The sequence below is a fragment of the Electrophorus electricus genome, chromosome 15, assembly GCF_013358815.1.
Source record: "Electrophorus electricus isolate fEleEle1 chromosome 15, fEleEle1.pri, whole genome shotgun sequence".
Lineage (NCBI taxonomy): Eukaryota > Metazoa > Chordata > Actinopteri > Gymnotiformes > Gymnotidae > Electrophorus > Electrophorus electricus.
Window position 1 is genome coordinate 1,489,462 of NC_049549.1, and position 14,727 is coordinate 1,504,188.

Here is a 14,727-nt window from a genome sequence, read left to right on the forward strand (position 1 = left end):
TCAATTTTTTCAACTTGGGTATTTCATACCCAATATGAAAAATATGCAAATAAGCATATGGGGGGAGATATGCTGGCAACAAGTCTAGTGTAATAATGATGATCTAGTTTTCATTTCCAAAATGTGAGTTAATGCTAATCATACCTGAAATGTTACATTTCTTCTGAAATCTCACTGAATGAAAAAGACATCTTAGCAAGTTAACATTCTGGAATATAGGAAATATTGTAATAATTATAATAAGACTTCCATTTACCCAAGCAGTAAGATATCAATTTTAAGATTACTTAAAGTTAAGAGAAAAGAAAATGGCTGAATAGGGTCATTAGTCTCATAATACTCTTTTGAAAACTTCATAAAGCAGTACAGTTGGCCAACATGAATAAGAACTACATTTAAGATTTTTTCACCAAGGTTTTTTTTTGTGTGCAGTTGCAGGCAATTGTCTTACGGCATAAAATACAGACTACAGCCCTCTATGACCCTAAGTTGCACCTCAGGTTGTGAGTCGGGTCTTAGCTATGAGGTGGAGACACTCATGCCTTAGCTATGAGGTGGAGACACTCAGTTTCTCTGAACCATCATGACTTGTCTTTTCTTCCCCAAAACTTTCCCATTTATCTTTTGATTACACGGTACACTTTGGTCCCATTTTTAGGTATTGAGAATATTAGTCGTATTAAATCTGCGCCAGGAGATAGCACACAGCCTCCTGATGTAAATCCAGGGCTGCGGTTAGCACACATATGCTCTGAATACATTTGTTCTCTTTTACCTACACAGATTTGTGTGTTCACACAAGCTGCTGCTACCATATGGCTCTTTGATGAAATGGCCATGTTGGTGGTTCAAAGCAAAATTGTTGTTCCAGTCCCCAAGCTTTGGAAACATGTTTCCTTCTGTTTTTGACAGCAACAGCAGGTTGTATTGCTTTGTACTTTTGTTGACACTGAAAATGATTGACATGCAAGTCTCCATGGTTCACTGGCTTCAAGAAGCAAACATTCTTTGGGAGAGAAGCATACATTTGGCAAACAGTGATTACCACTGTAATGGGAAGTTGATAGGGAAAAGTGGGATATTGGTTACCCCTTTCCGAGCACTACAACCCACAAATGATGCTGCTTATAACTGCATTGCCGCACTGTCATGTTAAAGTGGGAAATGTGCTGCCTACGTCCACCTGGGTAATACAGCGCCACCTCCAAAAAACTCAGTGATAACTCAAGGGATTATTTGCATCAGATGCCATAGGTAGGACACTTACAATAGGCATTTGGCCTACAGATATCCCTATACAAAAATTGAGATCATAAACACACACAGATTTTATATATATATATATATATATATATAATTTATATATATATATATTATATATATATATATATATATATATATATATATATAATATATATATATATATATATATATATATATATATATATATGACACACACACACACACACAATTTCACATAATGAAAAAAGGACAACAGCTCAGCTTGGTTACTCTCAATTCAGAAAGTTATCCTTAGTAATGATTTCACAAACCTTGCATTCATGCCAACAGAATATATTTGTGATCCACCTACGGCACTCTGCACAGTGCTGCTGTATCCTTACGTTCACAGGATTTGCCATAGTCTACATGTTTGAGGCATGGACGAGGTAGTATTAACTACCCGTTTATTTCATTCTTATTTACATCATCAGACTAGTGGCCCATGTGAGGATTTTCATCCCTTCGCCAATCTAAACGCAAGGCAGGTAGTGTGGACCAAGCAGATCAGAAACAGGGCCAGGCCAGATAAAGTACAGACACTTCTTACAAGCACTAAAACCTTAGCTCTGTGGGGCAATCAAAAAGTGTGGAACTGTTTCACATTACATCTGGATAATTTATTTAAAAAGATACCCAGTGACGTAGTGCATCCCCTCATTCTTTATGGCACCAGCTGTCACAGATACTTGCATTGCACCACATGGGATCACCTCCAGATAAAACAATAAACCCTCTATGTATTGAATATTATAGCAGGGGTATCAAATGACTGCACCGTTTTCTGTTGAATGCCTCCATGTGCAAAAGCGATCCTGTAAGTGCACATTGAAGGATGACCATCAGTCGCTCTAAAACATTCGCTTATCAAATACCTGGTCCATCTTTATCTGCTTAAATCCCCCCCCTCTGCTTCTCAAGACCTAAGCCAAATCCAAACTCTGCCTTTCAGTGATAGGCATTGCAGAGCTGCATTCCCATTGCCAGTGTGATTTCATGCCATCTCCGGTTTACTGCACTCTCTGCGTAACTCCAGATCCATCCCCAGAATCATCTGGCTGCTCCTGTAACCCACCAGTTAATCAGCTGTTAAATGATGTCGGCTTGACTCGGAGCTCAACAGATTAAAATCCATGGAAAAATGCTTTAGGATGCATGTAATAGGCATTCTTAAATCGCCTTCAGAGGACATAATTTTTTCCTTGCCATTAAACAAGGACTGTTAGTAAAGCACTGCTATAAAGGCCACTAGGTGAAACATTCACATATACACACACAGAGAACACTGCTTTTAAAACCGTCTTTACACATTTGGACCTGCTGACGTCTGTCTTAGCAGGGCATGAGCAATTCACACCTCTACCTGTGGGAACATGGCTAATGTATGTTTTCATTTAAACAGAAGCCGTATTCTGCCTGTCATAAATAATACAGTAAGGGGGCTTCTCCTCCTCAATGAAAGACCAGAGGAGACGAAGCACTTGTGCTTGAAGGGGAAATTATGAAAAATGGGATGAAAAGAAAAACTGTTTTAACTCAGGTGCTGATGATATGTAAAGCAGGTTACTACCACTGGTAATTAATACACCTCTTGAGAGGCAAATTTTCATCTCTCTGTAGCTCTGTAGTGCCGCGAGTCATGATTTCTCAATTCTGGGTAGGACTGCACTCTCTGATCACTTTTTAAGCTCTCTGGGAAAGAGGCAAAGGTGGAATACGAACACCACCATCAATGCAGTGCTTCATTTTTGTTCCCTCTAAATCTACAAGCTACTCAGTAAAAGCATCCACTCAGACTATACGAAGTAGGGCACCAGCACAAATCAGGGCTTGAGAAATCTCATCGTCCTAAAATGAGTCAACCGTAAACATCGGCCCTAACATTTTCTTCCCGTTCCACTAGTCTTTCTTCAGAGGCCAGACAGTCTACTGGAACGTGAAATGTAAAGCGACGCCTGATTACAGAAGAGTACAGATAAGGACGATCAGACTGCTGGTGTGTCCTCCGACAGATACAGATCTTAAGGAGCACACAACTTTTTGTGTGTTCATTAGCTATATTACATTCAACAAAAAAAACGAGGTGCTAATCTATTCACTATATTGCTGACATATTTGTTGATAAGATGGAAATGAATCAGCCAACTGTTGACATAACATTTTTTGATATAAAACATTTTTGATTGTAAGCCAATTTTGATCCAACTCCGCTATTAGCTAGGTCGGTAAGTTATCCTACATCTGCACACTGGGTGTGTGTTGAGCATTTTGGACAATTCTGACTGATGCCACAGTGCACATGAACAATATATGGACCGTTACAGCAGACAGCCTACTAAGGTCTTTTAATTAATGTCTATTATTATTATTATTATTATATAATCTGGCATATCTATAAAATAACGGGCCGTTTACAGTCATCGCTTTCAACTGTTGTGAAGTTAAACTAAAAGAGTAAGTAAATATCCCTCACGCCTGAGAAGTTTGAAGGCAAGCCACGTACACCGAGTGTTTCTAGCAACACATTTGCAAAACGTTCATATTATGGCGAGCCCCTGGGCTTTCGACCAAGTTGGCTAACCTAACCTACTCAAGTTTCAGCCCAAACAAGCCTAAACATTTAGCTAGCAAGCATTCAGTGCTCCAGCAAGCCCAGTGAGCTGGTAGCTATTAGTCTGATAAATCGCACAAAACTGAGGCTTGCTTGGGAAAAGTTAACAAGTAATTAATACCTTGTTACCGTCAGTAACTAGCATGCAATACAAAGTTGTTCACCGTTTCCTCTTGCGTTTCCTCAGTAGAAATGTTAAACATAAAACAAGCTGTTAACTAAACAAAACACCAAGTAGTGAGCACGGACAGTTTTGCGGAGACTTAAGAGCACAGAACACTTACCGAGTGACCAAAACACAAAAGCTGTTTTGTATCCGAAATGGAAGTGACCGCGGTTCATAATGAAACTCCACAACCTCGGTACCGACAGTCTTCACTCCGCTCCGGAGCGTCTGTACTGAGCACTGGCGTGGACACTGACTCTCAGATCATTTGCAAGCGCATTTCCTGTCGAAAAGCGCCTCCGGTGCGCCCTCTTGTGGTCATTTCCACTACGGTTAGGCTTGAGTGAGTCGATCCTTGACGCTGCTTCCCGGTGCATGTACCTCGTAGCTCAGCTGATTTTTTTGTTGTATGTTTGTTTTGCTCGATTGCTGGTTGCTGGTTTGTGGTACCACAGACCATACAGTCTGTCGCTGTACCCACACTTATGTATGTCACAGACTGCATATAGGCTAGGTTAAGAAAGAGAATGGGTCTTCACTGTAAGTAACGTTATAGTGCGTACTAAAACTCAGAAACTTTAATTCAGGTTACGTTACAGTAAATGGAAAAGGTGGACATAACGCTACACGTTGAGATTGACGCTAGTAAACTTGTCGGCAGGCTAACGCTAACGCTAGCAACGTAAATGATAAGTTTATTGAAGAGTTCAGTGAATGCGTGATCTAAACACTTGATACAGTGTGACATTTGCCCCTTTTAAAATGTATTTATTAAGCTCGTGAAGATAACTAAACTAGATACCGAAGCCTTAGGAAGTTGTTATTACTGTTTACAAATGTTGTGTGCGGAAGCAGAAGGCTTATATGTGCCGTGAAGTCCGCGTGTCGTTGCCAGAGCAACCGCGGCTCGGGCGCTTCCTCATCGCTCAGAAAGCTCTGGAAATGAAGACAAGACGGGGTCAGTTCTGGAAACTTCGAGGAGTAAACTAGCTATAAAAGGAGCCGGCGCAGTAGTGAACTCGACCACAACTACTGCGGAGCGTTACCGCTAGCAATATCATAGTCTAGTTTTATTTCTGCACGATATTACTGAGCCATTAGCTGGGTCGTCGCGATGGCTGTCGTGGGGTTTGATGTCGGCTTTCAAAACTGCTACATCGCTGTGGTCAAGAGCGGCGGGATTGAAACGGTGGCAGATGAGTTCACAGAGCGGTGTACGCCGTGAGTAGGCGAGATCCACTCCTCAGACGGGCTGCATTAATGGCTGTTTGCCTCTGTTATGCCTATTCTATCTTAATATAAGTATATATTATAAGTAATATAAGGGAGTAGCTGCAGCTTGTGTCAGGCTACAGTGTGGCGCCACGCCTTACGTTTCTAAATACAAGTGTGATCTAATTCGTTATCCATATGCATGTACGTATTCTTAAATAACAAAGCTTGAACATGCAGTGAGCTACTTTTAGCTCATGTTTCCAAACAGAATTATGCTATTGCGAACGATGTCGTTGTGCTTCGTCCACTGCTGTCATCATAACTTCAGAGGAGGCAGTAATTAATCTGTGCATTATCACTGACCTGCAGAAGTAACAGAGAATTATGGATTCTGTCCTCGTTGTATTGCAATGACTATAATTATAATTATCATTAACGTCTTAGCATATCTCTTATAGAGCCGTCGTGTCGTTTGGTTCAAGGAGCAGATCTGTTGGTAACGCTGCAAGAAACCAGGTAAGGCCCGACTGGTAACCGGTTTAACTCGGACTGTGTTATAAGACCCTGTAGCAGGCCTGTGCGGGTAAATACATCTCGATCTCCTCATATTTATTTACATCTGCCGTCCGAGTTATTCCCTTGTGTAATCTCTTCTAGATTATTACCAATCCTAGGAACACTGTGTTCAATTTCAAGAGGCTTCATGGCAGATTGTATCAGGACCCTGTTGTCCAAACAGAGAGAGCCAATTTACCGTACGATTTGGTACCACTGCGTGGTGATGATGATGATGATGATGCTGATGGGAGAGTTGGTGCAAAGGTAAACTTGCGATTGGGAATTTCCAAGCACAGTACTTGAGCTAGTTTTTTTTAAAGGCTTCTTGTACCTTCACACATGACTTAATGCCCAGTCACAGTACTGTAATTTGTTTGATGTAATACATATAGTAGCTGGATTCATGCAGGTGCAAATTAAACACATCGTTCAATGGAGTGATCGAGGCCGCTGACAGAGTGAAGTCTTGCTATGAGTGTACTAGATCAAGTCTTTGACCAAGACTAACTGATGAGCTGGACAAAAGGCAGTCTAGGGTTCTTTGCTATAAAATAGTGGCAAATGTGAATAACACCCACTTTAGGGTAGTTTCCGAATCTTTTAATGATTGGAAATCCTAAGGATTCTTCACTAGCAACGATAAGTGTTTTTTTTCTAATATTTCAGACTGGGATGAATCAGCATATACAAAAACAGAATTTTCCTATTTGAAGTTGTCCATTTCAGTATTTTATTTTTAGAATTTATCCAGTTGTCAGTGAATGAGCTTGCTAACATCTTGATCATAATCTACACATAATTGCTTAAGGTCGGCCGATATAAAGATCCTCTCTTCCCTTCCTGTGCCTGAGGCAGTCCCCCAGGGGGCTGTAGTGTCCTGTTGGTGTACGCTGTGGGCAATTGGCAACTGCTTCTTACCAGTGTGTAGTTTGGATGTAAAAGTGTCATGTAGTATGTTGACTGACTGATTGTAGTATGTTGATTGATTGCATCCTTGCATACTGAGAGACACTAAGTGTAACTTCATTCATTTTTTAAAACAACATAACCTTTCTTCATTTTTGTTGTTATTAAATTATAACATCAATATCAATATGTTTAATGTCTAGGTTTTTTACCTGGAGAAAGAGCACCAGTTTAGTGTTGAACAGGTTACTGCCATGCTACTGACTAAGATGAAAGAGACAGCAGAGGCCAGCCTACAGAAGAAAGTAGTTGAATGTGTCATCTCAGTAAGTTTTGTGAAAGATTCTCCTGCATCTTTTAAAACTGGTCCTTTGCATCAGCATTTATGTCCTAAAGGTCTCAAAATCTTTTGATTTGTTTCTGTGTACGTTATAAGTGGCATGTAAAAGATAAAATGTTAGAAATTCAGAAAATGCCTTACTGTGCCTGACAAATGTATGTATCCCATACTAACAACCTGCACCCCACCCCGAGTGCATCCCCAGATCGAGTGAATCAGAAATGTTCTCACCATTTTTTCCCATAGACATCACAACTGTGGTAAACACCAGTCAGACTGTTTGTGCATCTTTTTCTTTTCTTTTTTGGCTATGCAAATGATTGTATCATGCGTAGATCCCTTCATTCTTCACTGATTCAGAGAGGAGGTCTGTGCTGGATGCTGCCAAGATTGCTGGCCTGAACTGCCTCCAGCTGATGAATGACACAACAGCAGGTATATGTGAGGTTCAGTACATCCACCCTGCCAGCTGTGCATACCCCCCCCCCATCTCGTGGATGATTATTCTGACATTCTTGCATCATTTATCCTTCCAGTGGCACTGAATTATGGCATATACAAGGAAGACTTCCCAGACCCCAACGAGAAGCCTAAGGTTGTGTTCTTTGTCGACATGGGCCATTCAGCCTTTCAGGTTTCCGCCTGCGCGTTTAATAAAGGGAAGCTGAAGGTGAGCCTGCGTTTCACTGAGCCTCAGTGTTTTACCTTCTACGAGTTGCCATGTACGTCAGGCCAGTGTGCACATTTGTTCTTCTGCAGGTGCTCTCCACTGCTTTTGACCCATATTTGGGAGGCCGCGACTTTGATCAGAGGCTGGTGGAGCACTTCTGTGCCGAGTTCAAGTCTAAGTACAAGTTGGATGTGAAGTCCCGGGTCCGCTCAGTGCAGCGGCTCTGGCAGGAATGTGAGAAACTTAGGAAGCTGATGAGCAGCAACTCTACTGACATTCCTCTCAATATGGAGTGCTTCATGGACGATAAGGACGTGACGGGGAAAATGAACAGGTACAAGCTGCCCTCGACTCGTGAATATATGTCTCGGGAAGAAATCATTGTGGTAGACTTCTGAAACGCTTCAGCTTAAAAAAAAAATAAAATTTGAAGATTTAAGTACTCTCGTGGTTTGGGAGCAGTCTCTTCTGTATCTAGGATTGCATGTGCAATTCAGTTGATTGACAGATATGTAGCTGTAGACATGTTATTCACTGAGCTCAGAGGAGGATGAAGTTCTCTGAAGTCCCTGGCAATTTCCACCAGATATATCCCTGCGGATATGTGTGGGCGATCTGACAATATGCAATTATAATTGCCATAAATTGCATCACATTGTCTGTTTCTGTGCTTTTTGTGGTTATCATCAGTAACATGACATGTTTCATGACATACAAGAAGAGATTTAGATTGATTATAGAGAGCCTGTAAACAAAAAACAGTGGTGTACTGATCAGTGCATGGTAACAAGTGGCCGATTGTATGGCCCATTGTGTCATTATCTTATTGATTTTTATTTGTTTTTACAAGTTTTTCATCCGTTTCCTCTCATACATACTTAATATTTATAAACATCAAATTAAAAAAGCATTATACTCAAAAAGCTCTTCTCCACTCTGCCTGATGGTAACTATATCATCATGCTGTTACACTGTTTACATGGACTCGTGTATTTATGATTCCACTTTCCATCTGTTGCTGTATCAGGAACAAGTGCCTAAGGAAAACAACTGTGACCAGATCAGAAATTAGATCACAAATAAGTTCACTGATAAATAACTTACAAATAAGTTGCTTTACTGACTAATATACCATTGTTATATTCTATTTGTCTTTCTGTTTGTTTATTTAAATGGAGGATTTTGACCAGAGTGTGCACTACCTCACCAGCTTCATGAACTGACACCGTGTAAATTCAATCAGTTAATGACTGTCATTACACCCCCCCCCCCCCCCCCCCCCCCCCCGCACAGGTTTGCTGCACTAGAAGACCTGTTGCTACCCAAAAAAAAATAAAAATAAAATTAAAAAAAATCCTGTGTATGTACTTGTGTACAGGGCTAAATTTGAAGAGCTGTGTGCTGACCTGATCGAGAGAGTGACGGTTCCCCTAGTGGCTGTTCTCAAGCAGGCACAGGTGCAGCTGCAGGACATCAGCGCCGTGGAGATTGTGGGCGGAGCCATGCGCATTCCCGCTGTGAAGGCCCAGATCAGCAAGTTCTTCAGAAGGGATGTGAGCACCACGCTCAACGCAGATGAGGCAGTGGCCAGAGGATGTGCATTACAGGTCTGGGCTCTTTCTATCACATGGTGAGATTGAGGACAGGTCTTGGGTGATCTCCCTGTGGAAATCAGCTCTCTACTTGCCCTTTGGTTGTAGTGCGAGGAATCCAGGACTCGGATCATAAGACGCCTTATTCAAATTCAAATTCTGAACGTATCCAAATGAAAACTGACTCATTTTTATATGAAATAGTGTTAACTTGTTACCTATTGATTTAAGACAGGAAATCTAGGGATTGTGGTATGGTGGATCTTGAAGCAGGACAGTCCTGAGGTGGTGTATATTTATAATTTCTGTATGGCAAACTTTGCATCTATGAGTTGCCTGAATTTATGGTGTTTGACCAAGTGTAAGGTAGGAGCAATTCGAATTCATCTGCAGTGTGAAGACTTTTTTTTTGTTCTCTTTTATAGTGTGCCATGCTCTCCCCTGCATTCAGAGTGCGAGATTTCTCAGTGACAGATGTTATACCATTCCCCATCTCTCTGTCCTGGAGCAGCGGAGCAGATGAAGCCATATCGTACGCACTCCTCACAAACGAATAGACCAAAGCATAAAGCACTCCCAGCCTTGCCAGAAAAAAAAACACACACTAATCCACAAATCTAGAGTGATCTCTTAAACTATGTGCACATCTGTTTGAATCTAATGCAAATTTATTTGAATGAGTGCTATGCTCAGCCTGTTTCCTAATTGCTCTCTTTCTCCAGTTGTCATGAGATATTTGGTAAGAACAAGCCTTCACCATCTTCCAAAGTTATCACATTCCACAGAAACAGACCCTTTGTTTTAGAAGCCTTTTATTCGGATCCTGGATCCCTGCCATTCCCTGAGGCCAAGATTGGTGAGAATCACACAATTATATAAGGAGGGGGAAAAGTTTTTCATTTTAATGCAGCCCCAAGTACCTTTTTCTCCCTAACCAGACAAGTCTCAAATAAGGCCTGAACTGTAATAGAAGTTTGATATGGGGGGAATAAAATCCATTGGGAGTCAAAGGAAAAAAAAAGAAAGCTGTTCATTAGAAAAGGCTTTTAAAATGTAATCGAGAAGTGGAATAACTCAGGATGTGTGGGTGAGTGAGTGATACTGCCTCGCAATAATACTCCCACACTGCTTCTCAGGTGTGTTTAAAGTGCAGTGTGTCCAAGACCAGCACAATGGAGAGAAATCAAAGGTGAAGGTCAAAGTTCAGGTAGACGCCAGTGGCATTATGAGTGTCACTTCGGCCACCATGGTGAAGAGGGTCAGCTCTGCAGACACTCAGGCAGACCCCGAAGAAAAAGACACTGAAGAAATCAGCATCCATGATGGCCTGGATGACTCTGAGGGACAGGTGAGAGTTATTGGATTCCTTTGTGGAATGACAAAAATTAACTTATTTTTAATGAAGGATATAATTACAAATAATATTTTAATTTCTTTAGTTCAGTCCTAAATTTCTCATTTTGCCTAATATATAGTAGTGTTATGCTGTATATAGTAATGTGTTGTGACCTTCAGTGAAAGTATCAGAGAGAGATGCAAAAGAACATGTAAGAGCACAATAATAGAAAACAGGGCAAACGCTTCTGTGATTATTTGAGGGTGACAATAGATTAACTTTAGCCGGAGCTATAATGTAAAGAAAAGAAGTATGCATTCATTCATTCAAATGTCCTAGTCAGCGACCTGGGCCTTTGATTCTAGGACAAGACACAGGTCCGGCTAGACATAGAAAAGCAGTCAACAGTCAAGTGTCCCTGTACGGACAAAGACCCGAATCTTGCTTACACACTGCGTGCTGTAAGTGAGCGCTTTCTCTCACTTCCAGCTTGGTGACACACAGTGTTTGCGTATGAGTGTGGGCCCCTGTGAGTGGATGATGCGCACATGTCACCAGTCGTTTTGACTCAGAGAGAAGTCATGTGAGGGTGCCGACACGTGTCACCTTTTTTGCTTCCGACAGGCGAACGCAGAGCCCAACAGTCAACCCCCCAACCCCAAAAAAGCGAAGATGAAGGTCAAACACATGCCGGTGCCTATCGAGGAGGAAAAGACACTACATCTCACCAAGGATTGCCTTAACACCTTCATAGGCTTTGAGGTAGTGTTTGCTTTAAACATTCATGCTGCTTCCCGGAGTTTTGATGAGCTGTTGAAGGCGGGAGAGTCCCAGCTATATGTTCTAGTTCTGTGAGAGATGCTGTTCTTCTGAACCTTAAAGAGGATTTTTGACATTCTGTGATTGATGGTTGCTGCACTTCTATAAGCCTCAGATAAGGAATGAAATGTGCCTTGAAAAAAACAAGCTCTTATCATGTCATTATCTGGAGAAGGTTAAAGATAATCAAACGTGTATTTCTTGCGCTGTCACAAAGCGGCCGTTCAAAGCTGCAGACGAAGGGCAGCCCGTTCTTCTCTCTCGTTTTGAAAGCTGTCTCACCGGTGCCCCATTCCCTCCTCACAGAACCAAATGATCCAGCAAGACCAACAGGAGAAGGAGAGGAACAATGCCAAAAACGCAGTGGAGGAGAACGTGTACTTCTATCGACACAAACTGGAAGGGCCCTATCGCACTTTCCTGAGTGCTGATGTGAGCTAACCAGCCTGCTACACTTACAGACTACACTGCACGGGCACACTGAGTGACAACCATCTGTTTGCTCAATGGGACCCCTTTTATTACTAGTTCACAGGGGGAAAGAGATGCGGCACTCGTGATAATGGCACTCATTTTGAAGTGTCGCCCAGGTCCTTGTTCATTTATTATCTTAGGTTATCTCTGGAAATCAAAATGCCGTTATAAACGACAATCCTGACAGTTTTAGAAAGCATATTGCATCTTAGATCTGCTGGTTTAATCTAGACAAGATTATTTTAATGAAAAAGTGGATTCTCATCCCCAGGACCAGCAGACATTCTCTGGGCTGTTGAATCTCATAGAAGCGTGGTTGTATGATGAAGGAGCAGACCAAGACAAGCAGACATATCTCCATAAACTAGCAGAAATTCACGTGAGTCATTTGTCTGTTTATCATCAAGCAACACACATCTGTTTACTTAGTATTCACTGCATCTCTCTTAAAAACATGTGCAGCTAATTTGTCTCTCAGACCTCCAGTTAATTTGCTTTGCCCTCCTGAAATAAATCAGACTGAGATGGCGTCTTACTGGCACAGAGTTGAGCGCTCATTAGCTGGAAGTGTAAGCACAGCGTAGAGTTTTAATTGACTTGTAGCTTTTTGCCAGCATGTTGAACTTGGCATGGCATGCACCCTGTGGTTTCCAGACTGGAGCCATTTGCATTGAGCTCCCATAATCCCTCTGCAGCTCCAGACTAGCGCAGCTTGCTAATTGGTTGGCGTGCACAAACTTGAGCCCAAACCCAAGTTTGTTTTCATGGCCCCAAAATTTAGGAGACATAAAGCTGCGTTGTTTTCTGCCTTACAGAAGCTGGGTATGCCTGTAAAAGACAGATACCAGGAGTCTGTGAAGAGACCCAAGATGTTCGAGGAGCTCGCAGCCAAGATACACAAATACAAGGCAGTCATGGAAGAGTTTACAAACGGGGTGAGATGCCTCTGTCTGTTTGGCATTTATGCCGCTACTGTGTGCTTTATAGTAGTTCTCTCCCAAGTTGCTGAGCTGAGAAATTGCAACTTCAACTGCATTTGATGAGCCAAACATGTTCTCGTGCTTAATAGTTTACAGTACTCACTGACCCTTTTTTCAACTTTTGTTTTTCTTTCCAAACTTTGCATACCGTGGCACTTAGCTTGCTGGTGTCCCAGATATGATGTGTCACTTAGAATCCTGGCAATTGGTTTTGTTAGAGTAACTCTACATCACAAGCATTGATTCCAACAATAAACAAAAAATTCACCCCCCAAAAAAGCATTTGTTTTATGTACAGTTAAACATCCTGAACATGCTATCAGAGTAAGTGTACAGAAACATTTCTAAGATGACTCTTGAATCAAAAATGTTCCTTTCTACTCTACTGGGTCAATTCTCAAACACAATAAATTCTATAAACGAGGGAGTCGGCATTGTTCAAATGACAAACGGGAGTCATAGTGACATGGTCACACCACAGTGAGCGGTGAAAAACTTGTCTTGCTCTTTGCCATAGAGTGAGTGCTACATCCACATCGATGAGTCAGACATGGAGAAGGTGAGGGCATGCGTGAAGGCCACGCACGATTGGCTGACCACTATGAAGTACTCCCAGGAGCAGCTGAAACCAGAGGACGAGCCAGCAGTGCACAGCACACAGATCTATGAGAAACTGCAGGCAAGTAAAAGCTCCCTCAGCCAGCAGTTGGTCTCACAGCATTTACATTTACAGCGTTTAGCAGATGCTCTTATCCAGTGACTTACAAAAGTGATTTGTCATTTAGTCATAGAATACGTCCTAGCCAGTAGAGTAAGTTAGAGCCCAATATACCCATGAACTAGAATACTGTAGAAATACAGGGTTCAATGCTGATGACTAAAAGTACAAAATACATAAGGTCTATGTATTAAGGTCAGTGATAAGTGCAATAAACAAATGAGTAGTCAAAAACAGCAGAAGCCTACATCATGCCTGCCCTCTGGGTCATAGAGGACTGAATGGCCAGCATCCTCTTGCTGGCTTCATATTCAAAACAAAAGAATGTTGTTTTCTTGGAGTGTGATCTAGCCTTTAAACACGAACTAGAAATGGTGTAGAATTGGGGAACCTTTATTGTTGTTTAGAAAGCGTGACAAATTTCAGGCACACTATTAGTACAGTAGTAATTAAATCATCATTTTTGAAAACATGCCAAAAATCACTTGGACTACATGAAATATGCACATTTACTGATTTGTTTCTATATTTGCAACAGACTCTGGTGAATGTATGTGAAGAGGTGGTTTCCAAGCCCAAGCCAAGAGTGGACTCTCCTGCTGAAGACAGCATGCAAGTGGACCATAATAGCAAGAAGAGTCCAGACAGTGTAACCACAGAGTTTGACCACATTTTACAAAATGGAGAAAAAAACACCTGAGAAGACTCAAATCAGCCTGTGAAGCAATGGACACGCTCGTGTGTGTGTGTGTGTGTGTGTTTTTCACATCTGTCTTTTGAAAGTCATAGTTGTAATCCCTGCTCTATAGTGTGTTCACTCTGTTGTAGAGTACTTGTCTGTACTTTTTCTTAAATTGTTATGAACCTTTTTTCATTTGCTTTTGATATAACAAAGCTGAGTGGATGCTTAACCAAGTAAATTAATTTATAAGAAATGCGTGTCAACCATTTTTGGGTACAGGTTTCAATCCAACCTCTCCATTGTAAGCTTACAAATTTCACAAACCCAAGTGCATGTTCCCCTACAAATAGAAATAAAACAAACTGCTCTTAAATATTTC

General features: G+C 41.5%; 2 protein-coding genes across 3 annotated transcripts in view; one reads left to right on the plus strand and one right to left on the minus strand.

The window, feature by feature from the left end:
- b3glcta (beta 3-glucosyltransferase a) overlaps nucleotides 1–4,301 on the minus strand; it is a 50,359-nt gene extending 46,058 nt beyond the window's left edge. Inside the window, exon 1 of the mRNA XM_027028852.2 lies at nucleotides 4,177–4,301. Coding sequence (XP_026884653.2) covers nucleotides 4,177–4,234 — 58 coding nt within the window. The 5' untranslated portion in view covers nucleotides 4,235–4,301. The remainder of the gene's footprint in view (nucleotides 1–4,176) is intronic.
- A 303-nt stretch (nucleotides 4,302–4,604) lies between these two features.
- On the plus strand, nucleotides 4,605–14,721 carry hsph1 (heat shock 105/110 protein 1). 2 transcript variants are annotated; one of them, XM_027028850.2, is made up of 18 exons: nucleotides 4,605–5,279; nucleotides 5,732–5,789; nucleotides 5,931–6,095; nucleotides 6,941–7,063; nucleotides 7,413–7,512; nucleotides 7,614–7,747; nucleotides 7,837–8,081; nucleotides 9,126–9,354; nucleotides 9,765–9,871; nucleotides 10,062–10,195; nucleotides 10,476–10,687; nucleotides 11,041–11,136; nucleotides 11,300–11,437; nucleotides 11,801–11,926; nucleotides 12,240–12,347; nucleotides 12,784–12,903; nucleotides 13,466–13,627; nucleotides 14,205–14,721. In XM_027028850.2, exons 1-18 carry the CDS (start codon nucleotides 5,173–5,175, stop codon nucleotides 14,364–14,366), a joined length of 2,526 nt encoding a protein of 841 aa, XP_026884651.2. In that variant the 5' UTR covers nucleotides 4,605–5,172; the 3' UTR covers nucleotides 14,367–14,721. The 2 variants fall into 2 exon arrangements, with proteins under 2 accessions (XP_026884651.2, XP_026884652.2); XM_027028851.2 differs by lacking the exons at nucleotides 4,605–5,279; nucleotides 5,732–5,789; nucleotides 5,931–6,095 and having other exon boundaries at nucleotides 6,952–7,063; nucleotides 7,438–7,512.
- Nucleotides 14,722–14,727: the final 6 nt, after the last annotated feature.

What these genes read in the sequence shown, in the direction of transcription:
- hsph1 (XM_027028850.2), top strand. Translation starts at nt 5,173, where the DNA reads ATGGCTGTCGTGGGGTTTGATGTCGGCTTTCAAAACTGCTACATCGCT. An exon ending in CCAGAGGATGTGCATTACAG is followed by an intron (nt 9,355 to 9,764) that starts GTCTGGGCTCTT and finishes TCTCTTTTATAG; the next exon opens with TGTGCCATGCTCTCCCCTGC. An exon ending in ACACCTTCATAGGCTTTGAG is followed by an intron (nt 11,438 to 11,800) that starts GTAGTGTTTGCT and finishes CCCTCCTCACAG; the next exon opens with AACCAAATGATCCAGCAAGA.